The sequence below is a fragment of the Urocitellus parryii genome, chromosome 5 (assembly GCF_045843805.1).
Source record: "Urocitellus parryii isolate mUroPar1 chromosome 5, mUroPar1.hap1, whole genome shotgun sequence".
NCBI lineage: Eukaryota > Metazoa > Chordata > Mammalia > Rodentia > Sciuridae > Urocitellus > Urocitellus parryii.
Window position 1 is genome coordinate 9,796,918 of NC_135535.1, and position 24,950 is coordinate 9,821,867.

Consider the following 24,950-nt stretch of genomic DNA (forward strand, 5'->3'; position numbering starts at 1 on the left):
GTTTCATTTCACCTTTTGAGCTTACTTAAAAATCAGTTGTTAGGGCTGGGGATGTGGCTCAAGCGGTAGCGCGCTCGCCTGGCATGCGTGCGGCCCGGGTTTGATCCTCAGCACCACATACCAACAAAGATGTTGTGTCCGCCGAGGACTAAAAAATAAATATTAAAAATTCTCTCTCTCTCTCTCTCTCTCCTCTCTCACTCTCTCTTTAAAAAAAAAAAAAAATCAGTTGTTAGCCAGGCGCAGTGGTGCATGCCCATAATCCTAGCAGCTCAGGAGGCTGTGACAGAAGAGTCACAAGTTCAAAGCCAGCCTTGTCAATTTAGCAAGGCTCTGAGAAATTTAGCGAGATCCTGTATCAAAATAAAAAATAAAAAGGAATGGGGATGGGCTGGAATTGTGGCTCAGTGGTAGAGCGCTCACCTAGCATGGGCAGGGCCCAGGTTCAATCCTTAACACCACATTACAAAAAATAAAGGCATTGTGTTGTGTCCATCTACATCTAAAAAATAAATATTTTTTTTAAAAAAAAAAGGAATGGGGATGTTCTCAGTTGTTGAGTGCCCCTGGATTTCTTTCCTTGTAACCCCACCTTCAAAAAAAAAGATCAGTTGTTAGGAGCCAGATGTGGTGGTACATGCATGTAATTCCACACTCTGAGACAGGAGGATAACAAGCTCAAGGCCAGCCTCAGCAACTTAGTGAGACCATTAACAAATCAATGAGACCCTGTCTCAAAATATAATAATAATAACAACAACAACAACAGTGACTGTGGATGTAGCTCAGTGTCAAAGCAACCCTGGCTTTAATCCCTAGTAACCAAAAAAGAAAAAAAAATCACTTGTTCGATTGAATATTTTAGAATAATACAGGATTGGTTTTGCATTTCAGCAGGGACAATTTTAATCTTATTCCTATAATTTTATTACTTTTTGTTTACTATTTTATGATTTCTAAGACATATTATCTTCCCAAACCCATGCAAATTGATTAGAATGGGCTCTTTGCCTACCTTACTAGGCAGAATTAATCTTTAAGTTAGAGTAGTGTTCAGGAGCAATTACAACAAAAGCAGTATTAAAGTATTCCTGAAAACTCTGGGTTTATAAGAAAGGGCAAGAAAAAAGGATTTCATAGTCAAATATACCTCCATTTTGAATGTTTAGTGAGCAACTCAGGCTTCACAGATCCAAAACCAAACTTTTGCTCTTTGCCCTATATCTGCTCCTCCTGCAGGTCCCTCATCTGAGATCTTTTTAGTGATCTTCAGACCTAAAATCTTGGTGTCATTCTTGGTATCTTCTCCCCCACCCCCCACACTACCTATAATCCATTAACAAATCCTGCCTTCTAACTAACCTGTTTCTTTCAGACCTTGCCCCTACTGTTTATGCTTGATACAAGAACCAGAATAATATTTTTACTTATGTATGTATTTTTTGGTACCAGGGATTGAAACTAGGGGTGCTTAACCACTAGGCAACATCCCCAGCACTTTTTTTTATCTTTTTTTTTTGAGATAGGATCTCACTAAATTGCTTAGGGCCATGCTAAATTGTCAAGAATGGCTTTGAAGTGCAATCCTCCTGCCTCAGTTTCCCAGACCACTTGGATTACAGGCATGCACCACCTGCTCCATCCTTTTAAAATGTAGATCAGAATGTGACACTCTACTCAAAACACTCCAATGACTTCCCATTTTAGCTAGAGAAAAAGCCAAAGTCTTCCCCAATCCCTAATCAAATCTCATCTTTTATTCTTCTGGTTTACTGTGTACCTGAAACACTGGCCTGTTTGCATTGCCTAGAATGTATCAGATACATACCTGCATCAGGGCCTTTGCATTCAGTGTTCCCTCTGCCTGGAATACTCTGTCCTTGTATATCTCCGTGGCTTGTCATCTCTTTCAGGTCTTTACTAAAATGTCACATCTCAAGAAAGCCTTCTCTGATCACTTTATTTGAAAATGTAAGCTCCCCTCCTTTAAACTCTGTAATATTTATCCCATTTCTCCATCTTATTTTTATTCATACCATTTAATAATGTCTGACATGCTATTTATGTTTCTTAATTAATTAAATTTTTGAGGTGCCTCATATATGCTAAGCCAGGTGCTCTATCACTGAGCTATCTCCCCAGCCCTTTACTTTTATTTTCTGACCTCCCTCTAGAATGTAAGATCCATGAGGCAAAGGATTTCAGTATTTTTTGTTCTTTGCTTTATTCGCCAAAGGTAAAGTGGTTCTCAATAAATATTTGTTGAATGACTAAATAAACACATAATGAATAAAATAAGTTTACGAAGTCCAATCTACTATATATTCTTCTTGAAGATTCACCATGCCTTCTGGCTTAATAAAGGATCTGTGAAATCCTTCAGTAAGACAAAACACCCTTTTAACCCAGCACTGCCCCACAGAACCTCCTCTCCAACCCCCATGGAAGAGTCTTTGGGAAATCCTGCCCCAAGGCAAATTGTTGAAAATCAAGTTGATCAATAAAACATTTGATTCCAGTGACAATCTGACATCCCCCAGTTACTCTGCCTGGTGGCTTATGAACCTTTGGGCTATATAAATTAATATTGAGTCTTCATTGATGTTTGCTTTTGTGCACAGAAAAGATCACTCGGGAGCTAAGTTTTTTAAAATTAATATTTGATTCATTAAAATTTTTCTTAAACTTTTAAGTTCTTTTATAAATCTAGTAAATTTAAAGAGGGTTTTTATGATATGGTTAACTAAATTTCCTCAAGCATTTGAAGTTGTACATTTAGTATATTGTATTTCATCAGTCTAAAAATAAATGGAGAGACAGGTGCTCCAAAAAAAAATGAATTTATTTGGGAATAGTAGAGAATTGCAATTTGGAGTACACAAGCTATGGCAGGCCACAGGTGTATCCAAGAGGGTGGGTGAAAGAAAAAGAAACCAAAATTTACAAAGATCAAAAGTCACAGGAGACTGTTACTGTAGTTGGTGTTAGCTTATTGGCTGAGACAGCCATTGCTAGGCATGTATCCTTGTACAAGCACTCCATCTAGAACACTGCAGTCTTGAAGTTCTCCCAATAAGTTCTATTACTGGTCTACTGAGGAATGTTTTTTAATAGGTCTTGTTTGAATCATGTATGTGTGAGAACTTCTATTCTGTGGACTTGTCAGGTTCTGTTTTGTTAGTTTGACATAAGTGACTTCATTTTGGTACTGGTAGCTCTCATAATTTCCTTTAAGAACTTTGTCTAATTATTAACAAGCAAGATCTTCCCAATTACCTAAATATCTTTTGAAAACCAGTGAACTTATAAATATGGTGGGACTTCGGCACTCATAAATGTTCAGGTACTGTTTATGAACTTAGTTATCAACTTAAAAAAATCATAGCTCTATGTCATTTAATTATCCAGAGACTGTTCTGCTATTATAAAAAGACCAAATTTCCTTACATTTTAAAAGTTCTCAAAGAACAAATATAAAATCATCATGAAAATTACTGTGAAAATAGTAAGTTGTGGGTTTTAAGTTTTATCTCTATTTTAAAATCTTCTTAAATATAAAACATTATTTCTACATCTAATTCTGTATTTTTCTGAGTTTCACAAATGAAATAATTATATTACCCCAAATAATCTGGGGTACACTCCTAGACAAATTTTGGGGTTACCTTTGCAGCCTGATTGTGTTACATATCAACCAGAAATTGTGTCTGGTATTTTTCAGAGCTATAGCCTTTCAGGGTGATTTTTTTACAAGATGAGGAGAGGCAAGTAAAGCTCTCTTTTAGTAGTTGCCTGACCTGTTACATCTGCAAGGGCAAAGCCTCCAAATGGGGTGATTGCTCAGCTTACATGTCCTTTAGATTCAAGCTACACAGGTCAGTATCTAGATTTTTGTGTTCTTCATTGAAGTCTGTATCCCTCACTAAGTTTGTTTGTAACTTCCAACATTGCTTCAATTTACATTTAAATTGCTCTCTTAAACTAGTAAATTCTCTATTATTCCCAAATTCCCAAACTGCATCCATAACTCCTAAGGCTTTGTCTGATCAGTGATCATATCTCCAAAGACTTGCTAATATAAACTACAAAGGTTTTTTAAGTGTTCCTACCAGGTATTAACACAGTTAACACAATGTTTGTTGTATTTGATGAATGAATGAAATCATAACTTAAATTTAGTTCTTTTCATATCAAGAACATTAAATGCCTGAAACATTGGGTTACCAAATAAATATATGCTATCAAAACCTGGCAATTATTCTTCTGACTGCTAATATTACCTATAACATCTTTAAGCATTTTCTATTCTGACATGTTGTCCTTAAAATTTGGTTTATGTGAAATAAGCCAAATATGATGATAACCTCTGGATTCTCCTAATATCTGCTTTCTGTGTTTCTTTTTTTTTTTTTTTTTTTGGTACCAGGGTTTGAACTCAGGGGTACTCAACAGCTGAGCCACATCCCTAGACCTATTTTTTTATATTTTATTTAGAGACAGGGTCTCACTGAGTTGCTTAGCACCTCACCATTACTGAGGCTGGTTTTAAACTCATGGTCCTCCTGTCTCAGCCTCCTGAGCTGCTGGGATTGCAGGCATGGGCCACCATGCCCGGAGATTTCTTTTTGTGTTTCTCATTGTATTAAAAAATTGAATATTCAGTTGTCTTTTAGAAACATCATCCCTGCACAATTTGAAAAACCCAATTAATAACTAAGATCATTGGGCTGGGGTTGTAGCTCAGTGGCAGAACACTTCCCTACAGTGCACAAGACCCTAGCTGTGTTCAAACCCCAGCACTGTAAAACAATAACAAACAAAGACCCTACATTTTAATTGCAATTCAATTTAAAAGAATAGTGGAGTGCCTGTAATCACAGCCACTCAGGAGGCTGAGGCACAAGGATTACAAATTATTATAAGCCAGCATGGGCAACTTGGCAAGACCTTGTCCCAAAATTAAAAAATAAAATAAATTGGGATTGGGGCTCAGTGGTTAAGTGCTCCTGTATTCAATCCCATATGCAAAAAAAAAAAAAAGACAAATGACCTTACTTACTTATTTACTTTTGGTATCCAGAAGTAAGAATAGCAGGGCTTATAAGTTGCTTTGTTGATCCACCTGCCCATACACAATATTGAACCTATGAACTAAACAGGTAGAGTGCCATTTGTTCAGACTAGAATTCCTGTGCATGTTTATAAAAATAGATGGGTGAGATAGATGGATGGATGGCAGGTAACTAATATACAAATTCTTTCTCCTTTCTTGAAATCCCTATTTCTATGCCTATTACTAATGCTTTCTTTCTATTTCCAGTAAGTTGTTAGGAGGTGGAATTGAAAGCATGGCAATCACAGAAGCTTTTGGAGGTAGGTGGAACCTTAATATTTTGTTATATGAAATATATATTTATGCATATCTTTGTATACACACATATAATTAAACAAACAACAGGGGCTGGGTTGTGGCTCACTCAGTAGTGGAACACTTGCCTAGGTTGTGTGAGGTACTGGGTTTGATTACTCAGTACCACATATAAATAAGTAAATAAAATAAAATAAAAACGTATTTTAAAAATAATGATAATTAAACAACAAATAGACAAATAATTTCCTATTTTGTAACATTATGAAATCTCAATTATGATACAAGATCATTTGGGGCTGCAAATCCATCCATTAACAGATGGTTCTTGGGGCTGGGGATGTGGCTCAAATGGTAGTGCACTCGCCTAGTATGCGTGAGGCACAGGGTTCGATTCTCAGCACCACATAAAAATAAAATAAAGATATTGTGTCAACTTAAAACTAAAAAATAATTTTTTTAAAAAAAACAGATGGTTCTTATTGATATTTTTCATCCTTTTATCTCTGATTACTAGAGAAGGGAGTAAATTTTTTTCTCTTATTCCTTCAAAAGATAATTGAATAATGAGGTTGATCTTACATCTAGGCAATGCATGTTCCATGAACAAAGAGATTTGTTTCTCTCTTCCCTGATTATATTCTCTCATTTTTAAAGACAGTTCATGCATAGCACTTATATACCATGTTTGATAATTCAGTATTTGCTCTCCTTGAGGAACTAAATCCGTTTTGTTGTTTTTGTTGACTTGGGGAACCAAATCTGGTTTTTGTTATTTCTATAGACCCAGGCCTAGTGGCTTGTCTTATTCTGCATTTACTGATATTTGTGAGTTTATTGTTTAATTTTAATTTATGAGAGTTCAATGGACCTAAATTGGCAGATAGGAAATATAGAGAGAATTTGGTTACTAGGGGTTGCCACCAGTTTGAGATCTCTTCAGTTCCTTCAGTTCAGTGGGAGAACCCCAGGTTTTCCTTTCCTTTCCTTTGGCTCCTAAACTTTCATTATGTAAGTATTCCCATGGAAATGGAATAAATTAAATTTAAATTAATTTTTATTTAAAAGACAGTTCTGTGGGAAAAAAAATCTTATTTTCGTAACTATTGGTATTCATATGCACAGAATCCATGTATGAATTGATACAAGAGGTATTTTTTCCTATTTTTTTTTAGTTGTAGATGGACACAATACCTTTATTTTATTTTATTTATTTTTATGTGGTGCTGAGGATCAAACCCAGGGCCTCACATTCTAGGTGAGCAGTCTACCACTGAGCCACAACTCTAGCCCCTAAGAGGTACTTTTGGAGTGAGATTTGACAGTTGGGAAATAGAACAATAATATCTTGAGTCTGTGTTTGATTTTTTAATGAAAATATCTAAAAACTAACTCTGCATGTTTTTACTACCATTTCTATATTTCACAGAATTTCGTACTGGAAAAACTCAGCTCTCTCATACCCTTTGTGGTAAGGACACATGACAACAACATAATCGCTGTAATAATCATAGCATTCAACTATTCAGCATTTACTGTGTTCCTGATACTTTACATAATCGTATAATCTGAACAAATTTGTAAGAAAATTGAAGCTCAGAGAGATCAAGTCAACTGCCTACAGTTGCCCAGATACCAGAGCTGGTTTTTGAATATGAAATGCTTGAGATACTGCACCAGGAATACCTGAATGGAAATTTTAAAAAAGGCAAATTGGTATATGAATGTGTTGGAAAGGAGAGGCATCCACTGACTCAATTTCCCCATTCCATCTTTTCTATATCATTTTATAAAATGACACAAAATCTGTTGACATCTAGAATCCTTTGCTTTCTGTGAAGTAAGGTTGGCCCTAAGAGAGACTTAAAAACAATTTTCCTAAGACAAAATAAGCAAAATATCTCCTTTTTCACAAAGACACTACTTTGCATTTCTTTGACTTACATAGCAAAAACTGGAAATCAAAATGTCTGACTCCAGTCTTGGCTTTACCATTAATACCTGTGTGACCTTGGGCAAATTGCTTTGCCTCTTTAATTTTTCTCATCAGTAAAATAGAAATAATGATAGTGCCAAATCTTTAAAAAGAAATAAATAAATTTCATTTATTTTAAAATGAAATAATGCACATACCTGGTACAAAGTAACTCGCTAGTGTTAATTATTGCAGTGTGAAAAACAAATTCATCTTAAATTTTTGTCATACATTAATTGAAAGTAACTTAAATGAGTTATAGAGCATAAATTATATTTGTCATTATTTCTTATAAAAAAGAAAATTAGTAGCCAGATGCATTGGTGCATGCTTATAATCCCAGCTACTAGGGAGGTTAAGACAGGAGAATTGCAAGTTCAGGAGCAGTCTGAGCAATTTAGCCAGATCCTGTCCCAAAGTTAAATTTAAAAATGACTAGGGATATAGCTCAATGGTAGAGTTCTTGCCTAGCATTTGTGAGGAAGCCCTTAGGTTCAAACTCTAATATTGCCCTCCCCCTCCAAAAAAAAAAATTTGAATTCTACTTCCATTTCTTTGGAACAACTAAATTGTATGAGTATTTTCCATAGTGAAAAATGTTGAAATTCTTTATTGAATTAATTTATCCCACAGAATACTTATTATTTCACCACTGATTAATAAAATGAAAAATACCGCATACTTTTTAGAAACTAAAGGATCATTTTTTTTTTTTTTTGGTTTTTTTGGGAAGGGGTACTAGGGTTTGAACTCAGGAGCACTAGGCCACTGAGCCACATCCCCAGCCCTATTTTGTATTTTATTTAGAAACAGGGTCTCACTGAGTTGCTTAGTGCCTTGCTGTTGCTGAGGCTGGCTTTGAACTCTCCTGCCTGAACCTCCCCAGCCACTGGGATTCCAGGCTCCAGGTGTGCACCACTGCACCTGGAAAGGATCATTTATTTCTTTATCAAATTTACTAAAGAATTGCAACCAGCATAAATTCAATGTGTATTTATATATTCATTAGTACAAAGTTTATTTACTCCTATTAATATTGACTTTTTAAATTGCCCCCTAGTGACGGCTCAACTTCCAGGAGCAGGTGGCTACTCAGGAGGAAAAATTATCTTCATTGATACAGAAAATACTTTGTAACCCTTTTATTTAAACAAGATGCTAACACAATATGATATAGTAATGTAACTAACAGAGAGTTTGTTTGAAATACGTAATTTTTGTAATCATTCCATAAACCATCAATAATGAGAAAAGCCAAAGGGAAAAACAATTACTGGTCAACTTCTCAAATCAATTTTTAGTTAGATTTTCATTTTCCACGTGGGATTGGTGTAAAACCGACAAAAAAAAAGTGGTAGAGCATTCATATAGCACGTGCAAAGTGCTGAGTTCTATCCTTAGCACCACATTAAAAATAAATATTTAAAATAAAGGTATTGTGTTCAACTACAATGAGAGGGGGGAGGGAATTATATCTTATTCATTTTAATCCTCTTCTCCAAAGAAATTTGCTCATAGAAGATAGAAGGATTATTAATTCATTCAAACTATGGCCTCAAAGGGGAAATATGGAGAGAAAGAACACAAAAGGAAGAAGGGCAGAAGCTGTTTGAATCACAGAAAGAACTTCAGCTTAATAGAAGTGTGAAGTAGTCCAGAATACAAGGCGAGGCTGGAAAGGTTAGCCACAAAAGGCTTGGAAACCACACTGAGGGCATAAATTGCATACTTTTGCAAAAATCTAGGCAAGTAATGAGAAATTGATCAAGTGGAAGAGTGACAAAAAGAAAAAAAAGAAAAAGAAAAGGACAAAAACGGAAGGAAAATGACAGGATTTAATGATTGCATTTTTGGATAAAAAAGTTTTGAGAAACCACTTGCAGGGATTTTGTTTAGATATTGGGAGAATAATGAGGCTAACAATAGAATTGGGAAGATTATGTTTCAGAGAAAAGTGATGTTCCATTTTTTAAAATATTTTTATTTGTGAATTGACCTTTATTTAATTAATTTATTTATACGTGGTGCTGAGAATCAAATCCAGTGCCTCATGCGTACCAGGCAAGTGCTCTACCACTGAGCCAGCCCTGATGTTTCATCTTAATGAGCTTAATGTGAGGTACAGGAGGGATATACAAATGGCAGTTGGAAGTACTGAACTCAGCTTGAGGAAGGGTGGGACCAGAAATATAGATTAATTAACCAAAGCAGGAAGAGAACTTGGAAGAGGGAAGAGAACTAAGAACACAACTTTGAGATGTGGCTAAAATGAGGAACTTACAGAGGTAAAGGAGTAAGATGCAATCTGGTTGTTGAAGCCAAGCAAAGGAAAATTTCAAGAAGAAGAGAATAATCAATAATAGTATACAGAGAGGGAGAGAGAGGTTTTGAAAATACAGACTGTAAACTGAAAAACATCACTGATATTGGTCATCGCAAGTTCAGGGGTTAGGTTGCAGTAGGGTGAGGTGACGGAAGCTTCTTGCAAATAAATACTAAGGGAGTGAGGCACATGTAATTGCCCAGTGGATGAAAGAAGAAATACAGTAGTTGGAAGAGGTATTCGGTTCTTTTAAAAATATTTTTTAGTTGTAGATATCTTTGTTTATTAATTTATTTTTTATGTGGAGTTTAGGATTGAACCAGTGCCTCACACATGCTAGGCAAGTGCTCTGCCACTGAGCTACAGTCCAAGCCCCACCTCCTCACCATTTCTATGATAGTTATCACACTATATAAGGTAAATTCAGGCACTTGTGAAAAATAAAATATGGTACAGAATTTAAGTGGTTACTAGGATCCTTCAGAATACTTTTGCATGTACACAGTTTTGGCTCTGTTACTTTACTTATTTAAGGTGTTATATTTTGTATTTGTTGTGTAACTTTTTTTTGGAATTGATTTATTGGATCCTTAATCATGGCAAACTCCAGCCGTCCAGATCGCCTTCGGGACATTGCTGATCGCTTCAATGTAGACCATGATGCAGTACTAGACAATGTGCTGTATGCGCGTGCATATACCAGTAAGAGCCCCTGCAATTGGATGTTTGGATTATTATAAGTTGGCAGGACTCAGAGGCCCTGGTTGAGTCATGCCCTGATTCCTGGCCCATGGAAATTGTGAGACAATAAATGTGTTTTGTTTTAATCTACTAAATTTGTGGTAAATTGTAATGTAATGACAGATCATTAATACAATCCTTATTTCTGGTCAAAAATGTCTGGGATTGGGGCTGGGGTTGTAACTCAGAGGTAGAGTGCTTGCCTAGCATGCGTGAGGCACTGGATTTGATCCTCAGCACCACAAATAAAAATAAAATAAAGATATTGTGTCAACTTATATAAAAATTAACAAATAAAATAACTAAAACGTAAATATTTTTTAAAATCTGTGATTTAAAATTATCCACTAAAATAGAGTTTCTAGGGATAAATTTTATAGTTTAATACTTTTAAATACATATCATTCTTTTTTAAAAATTTTAAAAAGTTGACAGCACTGATTTACAATTGAGTGACACAAAATTTGGACTGTTTTTCCTTGTTTTATTAACTTTTCTTCAAATTAGTTTTCCCACAAATTTTATCATCTGCTAAGTCCTCAGGTACTAAAATGCCCTCAAATAATTTCTTATTCTTTGTCTTTGAAATACAGAGGTGTGTGTGTGTGTGTGTGTGTGTGTGTGTGTGTGTGTGTGTATGTTGCTGGATATTGAATCCAGGACCTCATGCAAATATGTGAGGTATGAGCTCTACCACTGAGCTCTGCCCCCAGCCCCCAGAGCAACATTCTTTTTGGATAAGGTAGCATTTGCCATGCATGCTAAGGCAGGATATGCAATCATGTTTAGTAAAGTCATAAATAATTAAGAGAATCCTTCAAGGACTCTTTGTTGCCTGGTTCCCAGGGACACGAATGATCTTAGCCTGTGCTGCTCCTACCTTTTCTAACGTTTTCTCACTGCATTTTCCATTAGGTGAACATCAGATGGAGCTACTTGATTATGTAGCAGCAAAGTTCCATGAAGAAGCTGGCATCTTCAAGCTACTGGTACAAGCTTTTAAATATTGCTCACTCTCAGAGCTATTTACCATGGTTTTCTATTAATTCCTATATTTTAATGGACTTATTCCTCCTATTTTTGAATGTATATTTATTTTACATTAATCCTGTGCAGATCATTGATTCAATAATGGCACTTTTTCGAGTGGATTTCAGTGGTCGTGGAGAGTTGGCTGAACGACAACAAAAATTGGCCCAGATGTTGTCACGACTCCAAAAAATCTCAGAAGGTAAATCTTTTTTTTTTAATATTTATTTTTTAGTTGTAGTTGGACACAATACCTTTATTTTATTTGTTTATTTTTATGTGGTGCTGAGGATCGAACTCAGGGCCTTGCATGTGCTAGGCAAGCACTCTATTGCTGAGCCACAACCCCAGCTCTAAGAAGGTAGATCTTTAAAATAAAATGGCACTATCCAAATTACTATATGTTTTGCAGAGAAGCTCAGAATAATGTCAGGAAGTAATATTTTTTTACCATCATGGAAATACAACTCTTTAATAAATAAAAAAAGGAAAAAAAATTTTTTTAAAGAAATACAACTCATGGTCTGGGGATATAGCTCAGCTGGTAGAGTGCTTGCCTTGCATTCACTAGGCCCTGGGTTCAATTCCCCAGCACCACAAAAAAAAAAAAAAAGGAAAGAAAGAGAAAGAAATACAACTCTTAAAATTAAAATATTGATTCTGACTTTGATAATAATAACAAAAACTTTAAATAAAATAATTTCTGTTATCAATGAAAAATGGGAATATGATCTTGTTTATAAAATAAATTCATGTATAATATTCCTAAGCTCCGAAACCTAAATGATGAACTTTTTATCTTCTTATTACCCTTCTCTAAGTTTCTTAATTTAATTTCTTTATGCAGAATATAATGTGGCTATTTTTGTGACCAATCAAATGACTGCTGATCCAGGAGCAACTATGACGTAAGCCCCAATATTCTGCTTTTGTACTTTACAGGTTAATATCAAGAGGTTTAGAGTGTAGAATAAAATAATTTCAAAATAATTACCCTTGATGTGAGTACAAATATATCACAAGTCAATTTATTGCAGAATGCATAGTATTTCATAATTGCAAATATTATGTGTTATCTGGAATCTTGTTTTTCTCTAATTCTTTATAAACTAAAGCAAGTGTTTATTTAGCAGTACTGCAGGCTACACTTTGATCTATGACTAAAGGCGAAATGAAAGACAATAAGAAAAAAAAATCCTAAGGAAATAAAAGCTTTTATTCCAGATACACAAATGGTTTCTATTACCTTGATAAATTGTTAGCCTAAAAACTAAAAAAACAGGCTTCCTTCAGGATATTCATGAGATATCTTTTTAAAAGGCCCTAGAGAGAAGCCTCCTGCTTCGAGAAACAATTTCAGTCTATATGAGTGAATTTGTGGCCTGCTTCGAGAAACAATTTCAGTTTACATGAGTGAATTTGTTGAAGTATTTATGCACATAACAGAACTACTAATGGCTCTGTGTGGAAGATGGCAGGGAACAGAAGGATAAGGAAAAATCAAATAGGATAGTAAAAGCAGAAAATATAAAGAAAAGTTTGTTGTCACTATCCTAAATTTTGAGCATTATGGATCTGAATAGGCAGTCAAAATAACCCTAAATTTGTGATATTAAATGATTTTAAAGAACATTTTCTTTAGAAATTTTTTAACTGGAGGAAAGGTGCAAGATATATGTGTGTGTGTGTGTGTGTGTGTGTGTGTGTGTGTGTGCTCGCGCGCGCACCCATGCTCATATATATGTATACAATGTACCAGGTTCATCAATTAACATTTTATCTCATTTTTTCTCCTTTGTGTATGTGTATGTGTTGGTATGTATGTATCTATAAAATCTCTTTGTCCATACACACAAACACACTCATACATACACATGCACATACATATGTATTATCATTTTGATGTGTGAATGATTGTAAGGAGTTACTTTATTTCCTCTGATCACTGAGAATTATTTGCAGACACCATTAATCTTTATCTCTTAGAACTGCAGTCTATCTCTTCTAAGAACAAGAATATTCACTTACATAACTACAATGTAATTATCATAATCAGGATATTTAAGATTGGCATAGTAGTGTTATCTAATATACAGTGTCTTGCTGGGTATGAGGATGCCTGTCTGTAATCCCAGCAATTTGGGAGGCTGAGGCAGGAGGATTGCAGATTCAAGGGCAGCCTCTGCAACTTAGCAAGACCCTGTCTCAAAATAAAAAGGTCTGGAGATGTAGCCCTGTGGTAAAGTGCCCCTTGGTTTAATCCCCAACAACAACAACAACAAAGATAATATATATTACAGTTGTCTCCAGATATTATAATAATGTTCTTTGTAGTTGTTTGTATGTAAATCATTTTAAAGGAGTTTGTTTTGTTTTTTTACCTTCAGTTTAGGATCAGTTGAAGATTATGTATTGCATGTAGTTGTCATATCTCTTTAGTCTTCTTTAGTCAGAACAGCTTCTCAACCTTTGTTCAATTTTTATGGCACTGACATTTTTTAAGAGCAATTTTGCAACATCCTCAATTTGGAGTTGATTTTTTTGTTGTTATTTACAATGCTAAGGCTGGGGATGTAACTTAGTGGTAGCATGCATCAAGCTCTTGGTTTGATCCCCAGCACCACAATAAATAAATACATAAATAAATAAGTGAAATGTTAAACATTTTGGGCAGAAAAACTCTAAAAGTGATACACCTACCTTCTCAGTATATCATATCAGGAGGCACATGATGGCAGTTTGTGACATTTTTAGGATGTTTGATCATGTGATTGAGATGGAATTCATGAGATTTCTTCAGTGTAAAAGACAAAAATTTCTTTTCATAAAAAGTAATTTATTGGGTGAGAATCTGAAGCTTTGTAAATATCTTCTTCTGCAATAGCTTTCACCATTTATTTTAGTATCTCATGCCTAAATCAGTTATTGTTTTAATGGTTGCAATACGAAGTGGTATTACTTTGAAACCAAGGCAACCTATTATATAGTAGCAGATGTATATGTTAGAAGATATTTGATATGCTAATGTAAATTCTATAAATTGTACTGAAATGAATGTCTCTTTTTAGGCTTTTTCTAAAAAGTATTGTTGCATCTTCTGCAGTTTAATACATTTCTCATTTTCAATACCTTTTATGAGTATTTTCTACTTAATTACAAGAGATTTCAACATGATAATTATTAACTATACAAATGTTATTAAGAAAGTTAAAAGAGATGAAGAAGGGAACTGAGGTTCTAGCTCAGTGGTACAGTGCATGCTTAGGGAGACCTTTGTTCAATCCTTAGCACCAAAAACAAAAACAAAACAAAAAAAAGATTGAGGAGGATAAAATCAATCATTTTTTAATTCAACATATATTTATTGAAAATCTATGTAATTGAGATTCTGGGAAATAATTCACTAGTGAACCAAGAGACAAAACCCCTTAGTCAGGCCTAGAGGTACACACTTTAATTCTGGTTACTTGGGAGGTTGAGACAGGAGGATCGTAAGTTCAAGAACTGTGCAATTTTGCAAAAACCCTGCCTCAAAAAGAAAATTTAAAAATCTGGAAAGTAGCTCAGTGGTACAGCTTGCTTGCCTAGCACATGTGAGCTCCTGGGTTCAATCCCCAGTACTGCAGAACAAAATAAAACAAAATTGTAAACATTTGCCTCCATAAAGAATAATAAAAAGAAGAAGAAGGATAAGTGTTGTCCATCTAATCCGACATTTTAAACTCTTGGTACGTTGTACTTTGTCAGTAGTATAATCCTTGAGTGCCTAAAGCAACCTTCATAAAGTACTTCACAAAAAGAATAATTTTAAACCTAAGAGAAATGGAAGATTTTTAAAGGCTTGCTTTAAAAAGAAAAAATGACTCATTTGCTCAGAGGGAGGAAGTGGGTTGCATTCAAATAAAACAGCACAAGTTAAAGAGCAATGTTCTGTCTTCAGGTGTGGGGAGGGAACATTGAAGAGGCCAAAACTGTCACTCTGGAGTTGGAAGGCAAAGGAAATTGGTAGAAATTAGGTCAGATAGGGGTGCTTTTTCTTATATTTGTAGAAAGTTTCAAAAAGAATAAAACCATTTTGAATTAACTCTTAAAGATGATGAAAGGAGAAATCAAGAAATGACAGAAAGTTAATAATTGAAGAATGAGTTGGAAAGAGGAGGAGATTTGTAGTGAAGAGAGCTAAGTAGCAGTCAAAGAAGGTAACAAAGGCTAGTATTTTTGCTGGATAGGTCTGCTGTGAAACATCTCTTCCACCTAGCTGAGTTGTAAGGAAACAAGGTTCACTATAATTAGTATGTTCTAAAGTATATTAAATTATAACAGTACAGATTAAATACATGTCTTCCTATAAAGCACAAAATTACTACATCTAAATGAAAAAAGCCAGGACAGTTTTAAACTAAAGAATTTCAAATGCTACTAAAAAACCTCCCATAAAGAAAATATCTTTGTTTCTCTGTGTTGAGGAACTCCAAGCTGCAGCTCGCCTGGAGCCTGTCAGAGAAATATCACTATAATTGGTATGAGTCCCTAAGTACACTGACAATAATTGAGGCTTATATCCCATGCATTATACTTGATTGCACATCGTATTAAAAAGGAACAAAATTATAGAGGAGTGGAGCTGCCATACGATAGAGCGAGCAGCAGCTCCTAGACAAGGCTCACAGATACAGACTTTAGAACTGAAATGATCCAACTGATGAAGGCCTGGGAAATAACAAGTCAGTTGCAGCCTGGTAAGCTGCACTTCGGGGCAAATAATGTCATGAACAACAAATAAGACCATGAAGTTGCCACCTACTTCTGTTGTGTATGTTTTCCTAAAACAAAAAGTCACCTCAGAACATTTGCAGGCTTACAAATGCACAGTTTATTCCCCATGCATGTCACCTACTGATTCACAGCCTTAGCATAAATCAAGAGGTGATATGTTTAGAGAGAAAAAAAAAATATTAAACCAGGGTCACTAGTAAAGTGACTCTTTATAAAGCATTTAAACTATTTGAACTTCTTCTCCCCCCAAAATGATTTTTTGCTAGGTACTTTCATGACTTATCTTATATGTGACCACAGTGTATCTCAGCCTCCATGGGTCTCTCTTGTCTTTTCTGTGAACCCAATTTCAATATGTGGCTACATTCCTTCCACCCAACAAAAAACTAGAATTCCATCTTCAAATTTTTGGGAAAAAAATGTAAGTTTTTTTTTTGAGGGGGGGGAGTTGTTTGTGTGTTTCACATATTTTAGGGAGCAAACAGAGGGAAGTGTTACTTAACAAACTTCTTAAACATAACACTCTTTTTAAAAATGCATCTCTTTATCCCCCCAAATTCTTCTCTCTTGACAGTCCTATTTTTTTCTCCATGTTCCCTTAATATCAAAGCTTCCTCCTTCTTGGGCTAGTTCATTCAGCCCTCCTCTCCTCTATGGACCTGTTCTCAAAAATGCCATCTATAAACTTGACCCTTACAAGTCAAAAGCACCAGTGCCTGTTATCCTCAGGCTTGCCCTAGCCTCTGTCTCTCAGGGTCCATACTCCAACCAAAATATGAGTAGGTATTATAAGTATTCCTCACTTATAAAAGTGGGAATGGAGGCTCAAAGTATTTAATACTTCTCAGTCACAACGTTTAAAAAAGAAAAATTAGGAAAGCCAGGATTTGCACCCAGGTGTCTGATGTTGATGTTCCTTCAGTCTCACCATGAAGCCTCCCATCTCACCCCATCCATAACTCTGTACCTCATGTCCCCAGCATCTTAATTTGAAGTTGGTAAACCAGAATGTTCTGGGTCAACACAGAACTACCCTCAATGATATAATATTCTGTATTCTGTTCAACCAGAGTGGGAGAAATGAATAATCTCTCTCAGTCCCTCTTTATCTCTAATATCCACCCGTCTCTTCCTCCTCCTCATTGTACTCGCTGTCTTCTGAGAAAATGAGGAAAGTAAGTAAGGGAAAAGAAAACATTAAAGAAGAGAAAATAGAGAATAGGGTAATGAAGGGATGTGGGTGGTTTTCTGGTGCTGTTTTAACTTGGTCAGAAATAGAAGTAAATTAAAGCCCTCTAAAGAATGTGAAATGCTATTACACCTTCTTGTACTTCACCTCAAGACTTAGTTGCTAGAATACTCAAGAAGGTCAAAGACACATGAAGAAAAATTTCTTAGTCTACATTTCATTGAAAAAGTGAGTGTTTAAACTGAATCATTTAATTAAATTATGATAGTTTTCATTTATTGAGGATCTCTTATGTGCCAGGATTGCTGAGGTTAAAGTTAATGTGTATAAATGACCAGGTATAGTTCCTGGCACATAGTAGGCTCCCAATGGATCATATTAAACATATCTTGAATTTTCACCACGTCCCTAAAAGGTAAGATCTTTTTATTCCCATTTCACCACGAAAGAAACTGAGGTTTCTAAAAGTAAGTAACTAACCCAAGATAAATAGGTAATCAGGTTGGGGTAAGGATTAGGAAAGTAGATAATAATATCAAGTGTAGTCACTGGTCTACTGCTTTACCTCAATTATTTTAATAACTGTCCTATCAGGTACAGTTATTATTGCCTATATAAAATGAAGAAACAGAATAGCTGAATAATTTTTTTCTGAGGTCACATAGCTGACAAATCAGAATTTGAACTCCAAAGCTTATATGCCATACAGTACACCAGGGTTGTACCTGTCAAAGGGAAGGCAGGCATCCTGTCACCTGAGAGGCTTTGCAGGGACATATCCACTACTCTGGTTACCTGACTATGATTTAGGATTTTCAGCCTTGCTGCCAGAGATTTTATTAAGTCAGTCTACTGAGAACTAATGCATTTCTCCAGGGCAGACTCACATTAATTAAGTTCATGCAACTCAATGAAAAAACCAGAAAACCAGTTTGTTGATAATGAAAAACGTAACTACATTTGAAGTTCATGTGACCAGTAAGCATGTAGGTAGACTTTTATCAGAATCCAAATTTTAATCTGTAATTATTTACTAAATACAGAGCCCAAGCAAAGGGAAATAAATTAGATGATTTAAATAATGTCTGTCACATAGTGAGGACTCAGTAACTCTTGGTTATCATTATGATTAATATTCATGTACACCATAGGGGAGGTTCATGAATCTTCTAAACTTAAATGAAAATTTTATGTGTGTGCATATATGCATTTTGCTGGAGGAGAATCCAACTCTTTTTTATTATCAAAATATTGATGACCTGTAATAAACATTAAAAGCCATAAATTCTACACAGAATCCTAAATACCCTACCATGATAGAGCAAACAAAATTGAATTGACTTGAAATTCTCTCAAGTCTAAGGTTTTATGCTGTATCACAGTCTATTTTTTTTAAATATTTATTTATTTATTTATTTTAGTTCTCAGCGGACACAATATCTTTATTTTATTTTTATGTGGTACTGAGGATCGAACCCAGTGCCCCGCGCATGCCAGGCGAACGCGCTACCACTTGAGCCACATCCCCAGCCCCACAGTCTATTTTGATTAACATCTCAGTTTATCATTTTTGATAACTTTTTATCCCTATAATATCTTTTCTATAGCTTTCCTTAGCCCTTTTGCAAATCCTATAATTTATTTTCCCATACAGTCCATCTCCCTTAGAGATAACCTTCTTAATGTTCAGGCTTTCACCTGTAATAATCGGTGACAAGCAGCAGCACCTATTCTCTTCTGTGCATAGGGCATCACACTAGTAACAGCTGACAGTAGTTCACATAGAAAAAACCACAGAACATCTACAAGCTCCAGCTTCATGCTCTTCTTTAAGTTATTTGTCATGACCAGGGGATGGAGAATTATCTTAATGGTGGTGAGGGATCATTTTCTTTTTATATTTACCTTTCTGTCAGAGTACCTTTCAAAAGTTCCATGATTTAAAGCTTCTTTGAAGAGATGTCACAAATGTGTCCAGAAAGACCTAGATCAGGGAGAGCCAAATTATCTTCTCTGAATTTATTCCACAATGTTAATGTAGGACATTCTACGTTATAGGCACTTTTTTAGACACTGGAGTTATGAAGATGAACAAGGATTGAGAGTATAATAATGGAGTACGCTTTAAAAGAGAAATACACACTGTGCCAGAGGACCACACAGGGGACAGAAGATCAGGCAAGGGTCCCTAGAAGGAATGGCCCTTGAAGGATGAGTAGGAGCTGCATGAGCAAACCCAGTAGAACAAGGTTTTCATTTTAGAGAGAACAGTGTGTGCAAAGGCACTGAGGTATAAGAAGACTTGCTTAAATAAGAAACTTTTTAAAAAAGAAATTTGAGAGGTAAGGAGGGAAAAATGAGTGCAAATGTAAATGAATACATAGGCCGAATATTAGCTTTCCATTACTATAACAAATACCTAAGACAATCAACTTAAAATAGAAATATTTTATTTTAGCTCACAGTTTTAGAGGTTCTAGTCCATGATCAGGCAGACCCATTGCTTTTAGGCCTCTGGTGGGTATGTCAGATGTCAATGGCAGGGAATTTACGGCAAAGCAAAACCACACCTTATCACTAGAAAGAAAATGAGAAAAAGGAAGAAACCAGAATCTTATGTTTGCTTTCAAAGGCATGCCCCCAGGAACCCAAATCCTCTGACTATGCCCCACCTCTTAAAGGCTTCACAACCTCCCAATGATGCCACTTTGGGGATCAATCCCTTATTAACATATGGGTCTCTGAGAGACATTTAAGATTCAACTTATAGCAGTGATGGGTGTGAGAAACACACTCACATGTCCAACTCAAAGAATGGACTGAGGGACAAAGGAAAGGAGAAAGTGAGGCTTTAATTTAATGACGGTCTTGGAAGATTGTTACACCCAGAGTTGTTACAATCAGTATTTTATCCCCTAAAGCACAATACCCCTACCAGGTCCTCATTGGCTGAGTACTATGGGATGCACAATCTTCCCAAACCTTGCCTAGGTTATTTAAAGAAATATATCTTTAGTTATTCCAACCTATTTTGTTCTCTTGTGGTGGGAAGGCCTTTCTGGGATTGAGTGCATTTTGGCATGTATGACATTTATCTTTGTTGGTCAGGAAGGCCCTTTCCCCTCCCCTCCTGTAGTCAAGGGGCTGTGAATCTGTCACAATCAGATGCTAACTGCTGGTAACCATTTGTTCTATTTCTTCTTACACTGATTTTCTTATATCCTCAGTAATTTTATATTTAAGGCTAAAAACCGTATTCTGAAATTGGTCCACCACTTTCTATTTCTCACAGTGAGTAGAAAGAAGAGGAAGTTGAGGGAGCTTCCCTCCAAGGGCCTTTGTTTTCTTTATGAAGTAGCAGGCAGTGTCATCCTAGGTGAAGGGATAAGAATGAAAAGGGGGCTTAAGGAGATAACTGTGGAAAGAGAAGTGAAACTAACCATGGAGGAGAATCACTGAGTAGTATTGAGACAGCCTGTGAGAAGCAATAACAGCTGTTGCAACTTAGGAAGCTGAGGCAGGAGGAAAGCCATTTATTTTGAGGCCAGCCTCAGCAACTTAGCAAGACGCTGTCTCAAAATAAAAAATAAAAAGGGCTGGGGATGTAGTTCAATGGTAAAGTACTCCTGAGTTCAATCCCCAGTACCCCCAAAAAAACAAACAAACAAATTAATTAATTAAATAAAGACCTCTTTCTCCCCATTTGCCCTTTTAGCTAACCCTAACCCTGACTATTTTCTCTTGTCTCCTCAAATGGAACTTTCTAACTGGTCTAAATTTTATTTTTATCTATTTACTGTGAAAGCACTAATTCTTTCTGAAGTCAAATATTCTTAGAATTTCTGAAGATTTGATATCTTAGGCTCAGAAAACATTTGTGAGCACCAACCTTGTAGCTGGTTGCTAACACACTAAATGCAATGTGGTTTGCTCTTAAGAAACTTAGTGATAGACAGTAAGAGAGGGAGCAAGAAGGAATATAAGAAGTAAGTGAATAACAGTACTAAAAACAGAATATGAACAGTGCATTACAGAAGCATAAATCATTATATTGTTTGCAGGTTCAGTGTCCAGAGCCCAGCTGAGAATACCATCAGGGCCTAAAACAGCCCATCTTTTTAGAACACAGGCTCTATTTCTTTCTCTCTCTCTCTCTTTTTTTTTTTTGGTACCAGAGAGTGAACTCAGGGACACTCAACACTAAGCCACATCCCCAGCCCATTTTGTATTTTATTGAGAGACAGGGTCTCACTGAGTTGCTGAGCACCTTGCCATTGCTGAGGCTGGCTTTGAACTTGCGATTCTCCTGACTCAGCCTCCCAAGCTGCTGGGATTGATTTTTTTTACTTGTAGGTGGACATAATACCTTTATTTTATTTATTTATTTTTATGTGGTACTGAGAATGGAACCCAGTGTCTCACATGTAGGAGGCAAGCGCTCCATCACTAAGCTACAACCCCAGCTCTTGCAGGGTTCTTTTAAGACCATGAAGAACCACCCACAGGAAGGAGTGACCCAGAAAGTTGAGAGCCACTCCACTAAAAAAAGTGACATCGATCTGTAAGCATTATGGAGACAACCCACTTCCTCATTTCTTTCATCCTCCTGTGATACTTGATTGCTTTCATGAACCTGCAGCTGCTGGAAAAGCAGCCCAGCCTTCTGATTCCTCACTGCCTGGCTTTGCTTTCTTTTCTTTCTTTCTTTATTTTTTTAAAAATTTTTTAGTTGAACATGGACACAGTACCTTTGTTTTAGTTATTTATTTATTTTATGTGGTGCTGAGGATCAAACCCAGTGCCTCACATGTGCAAGGCAAGCGCTCTACCAATGAGCCACAACCTCAGCCCCTTCTTTTCTTTATTTTTTAAAAATATTTTTAGTTGTAGATGAACACAATACCCTTATTTGTTTGTTTGTTTGTTTATATGCAGTTCTGAGGATCAAACCCAGTGCCCCAAAGTGCTATGTAAGCACTCTACCATTGAAACACAACCCCAGTCCCTGAATTTACTTTCTTGATAGTGTTTCACTTAAAATTAACTGTTCTTGTTCATATTTTATATTTGATGAATCTTAACCAATTTCATCCATCCCAGCCAGGAATTTTCTGGTCTTAACCTCTGAGCCATTTAATCAAACAGTAGTTTATGTCAGCAGACTCCTTTACCCAAGAACTTCTTCTTCCCCACCAACCTACAACCTACATATTTAACCTCATGCCAATCAGCCACATTCTCACTACACCAAGCCTCAAGCTTAGAGTAACAAGAATCTTGAACATCATGGAGCAAGCACAATTTGAGTTAACTTAAAACTACATTTTCCCAGAGCTAAAGCTATTATACTATTTTAATCATAGTTTATTTTGATCAAGTATAGCTAGTTAGTTTACACTCAGTTCTCTTTATTAATGATTTCTAGGTTTTCTTCTGCAGCAGTTGAGCTGATCATATTAGTTTCTGCCCCCTCCACATTTTAGTAATATGATGAATTAGTAATTACTTGTGTTGAACCATCCTTGCATTCCTGGGATATATTCTGCATTATCATGGTGTATACTCCTTTTGATATACTGCTGGATCCAATTTGCTAGTACTTTGTTGAGGATTTTTGCAACTAGGCTTTTTAAAAAGATTTACCATTAGAGTCATTAAGAAACTCATTTCCGGGGCTGGGGATGTGGCTCAAGCGGTAGTGCGCTCGATCCTCAGCACCACATACCAACAAAGATGTTGTGTCCGCCGAGAACTAAAAAATAAATAAATAAATAAATAAATAAATAAATATATATATATATATTTTTTTAAAGAGAGAGTGGGAGAGAGAGAGAGAATTTTTTTTTAATATTTATTTTTTAGTTCTCGGCGGACACAACATCTTTGTATGTGGTGCTGAGGATCGAACCTGGGCCGCATGCATGCCAGGTGAGCATGCTACCGCTTGAGCCACATCCCCAGCCCTAAAAAATAAATATTAAAAATTCTCTCTCATTCTCTCTCTCTCTCTCTCTCTCTCTCTCTCTCTCTCACTCTCTCCTCTCTCACTCTCTCTTAAAAAAAAAAAAAAAAGAAACTCATTTCCTGCCATGTAATAGTCCCTTATGATTATGTTTCTCAAGATGAGTACAATGGTATTTATAACTTCCTTCATTATAATGTTTTTTGAATTCTTGAATCATAGAGCTTATTTCTTAAATATCCTTATTTAGAGAAATAAACTTTAGGCAACAATAATAAAGACAAAAGATACTCCAAACATCATTCTCAAATGCATGACCAGCACAGCACTGAAGGGTTCCATCACACAGTTATTGAACAAAAGAGGTTCTCAATCTGCTTTCACGTACACAGCTTAACAGAGACAGCTTGGGTAGTTCTTGTCCATTATACTAGAATAGTGCCTGACACTTAATGGGCCATTAAGAAATATTTTTCATAAATAAAGGGATAAATAAATACAGTCTTTGTATTTTGTAAAGAATAAAATTTCTTAATCTCAAGTTTATCCTGACAGTGAATAATATTTTATTTGTGATTTTTCAATAGTATTTTCTTCTTAAAAAGTCAAACAAAACATGAGCTATTTGTCATAAGAATCTCAGGAATCTGAACTAGATGGTAATAGGGTAGATAGTAGCTCCACCCCCGCCACACAGCACTGTTTATGAACAGGCCTCTACTTGTTTAGAATACACATCTACTCCATCTCCTACCACACTCCACAGACAGGTGGCCTTGTAATTGCAAATACTCATGTGTATAGTTCATGTCATGAAGACTGAATAGAGGTTTTATTAATTCAGCTTTCAGGCAGACCCAAAAAAACCCATTGGGGGACACATTCTGGCTCATGCTTCAACAACAAGAATAAGTTTGCGCAAAGGAAGAGGAGAACTGAGAATTGCCAAGATTTATGACAGGTAAATATTTTCTTATTCTTCATCAGATTTTTGTGCATATAGTTTTAAACAGAATTGTTGCTCCTGAGAGGCTATAATTATTCTGCTGGCAGATGCTACATATTTGAGTTTCCTTTCAAAAAATTATGCAATGATTGGGAAGTTATACTGTGTGCTAGGTCCTAGGGATCCAGGGTTTCCGTTGACACATATATTTGGTCTCTGACCTCTCAAAGTGAAGTAAAGAATGAAATCACATCAATTCCAATTAAAAGGTGCACAGTGCCAGCGAAGTAGAGTATGGGAAAATATTCTCTCCTTTCTCTTTGTACATTAATGGCATTTGCTTTCAGGTTTCAGTAAATATCACTTTCTCAGAGATCCTTTCCCTAATCCTCGTGGTACAGGATATACTAAATATGATATCATTTATTTTCCACTGTACTTTAATTAAGAATTATAGGCTGGTTGATGTGCTCAGTGGTAGAGCACTTGTTTTTCATCACCTGTCCCTATAAAAGACCAAAATACATACAGCTATGTTCTAGGGAGCTTCCAGCATCTCTAAAAATTTACTGTAAACACAGGACATGATGGTATACACTTGTAATCCAGTGTCTTGGGAGCCTGAGACAGGAAGATCTCAA

General features: G+C 35.8%; 1 protein-coding gene across 2 annotated transcripts in view; it reads left to right on the forward strand.

Moving 5' to 3' along the window:
• Dmc1 (DNA meiotic recombinase 1) overlaps positions 1–24,950 on the forward strand; it is a 32,613-nt gene that overhangs the window by 4,972 nt on the left and 2,691 nt on the right. The window contains exons 5-12 of one of the 2 annotated variants that reach the window (XM_026411508.2): positions 5,321–5,373; positions 6,798–6,839; positions 8,404–8,476; positions 10,277–10,368; positions 11,323–11,396; positions 11,524–11,638; positions 12,284–12,344; positions 24,208–24,324. In XM_026411508.2, coding sequence (XP_026267293.1) covers positions 5,321–5,373; positions 6,798–6,839; positions 8,404–8,476; positions 10,277–10,368; positions 11,323–11,396; positions 11,524–11,638; positions 12,284–12,344; positions 24,208–24,324 — 627 coding nt within the window. The remainder of the gene's footprint in view (positions 1–5,320; positions 5,374–6,797; positions 6,840–8,403; positions 8,477–10,276; positions 10,369–11,322; positions 11,397–11,523; positions 11,639–12,283; positions 12,345–24,207; positions 24,325–24,950) is intronic. The other variant, XM_026411509.2, reaches the window with a different exon arrangement.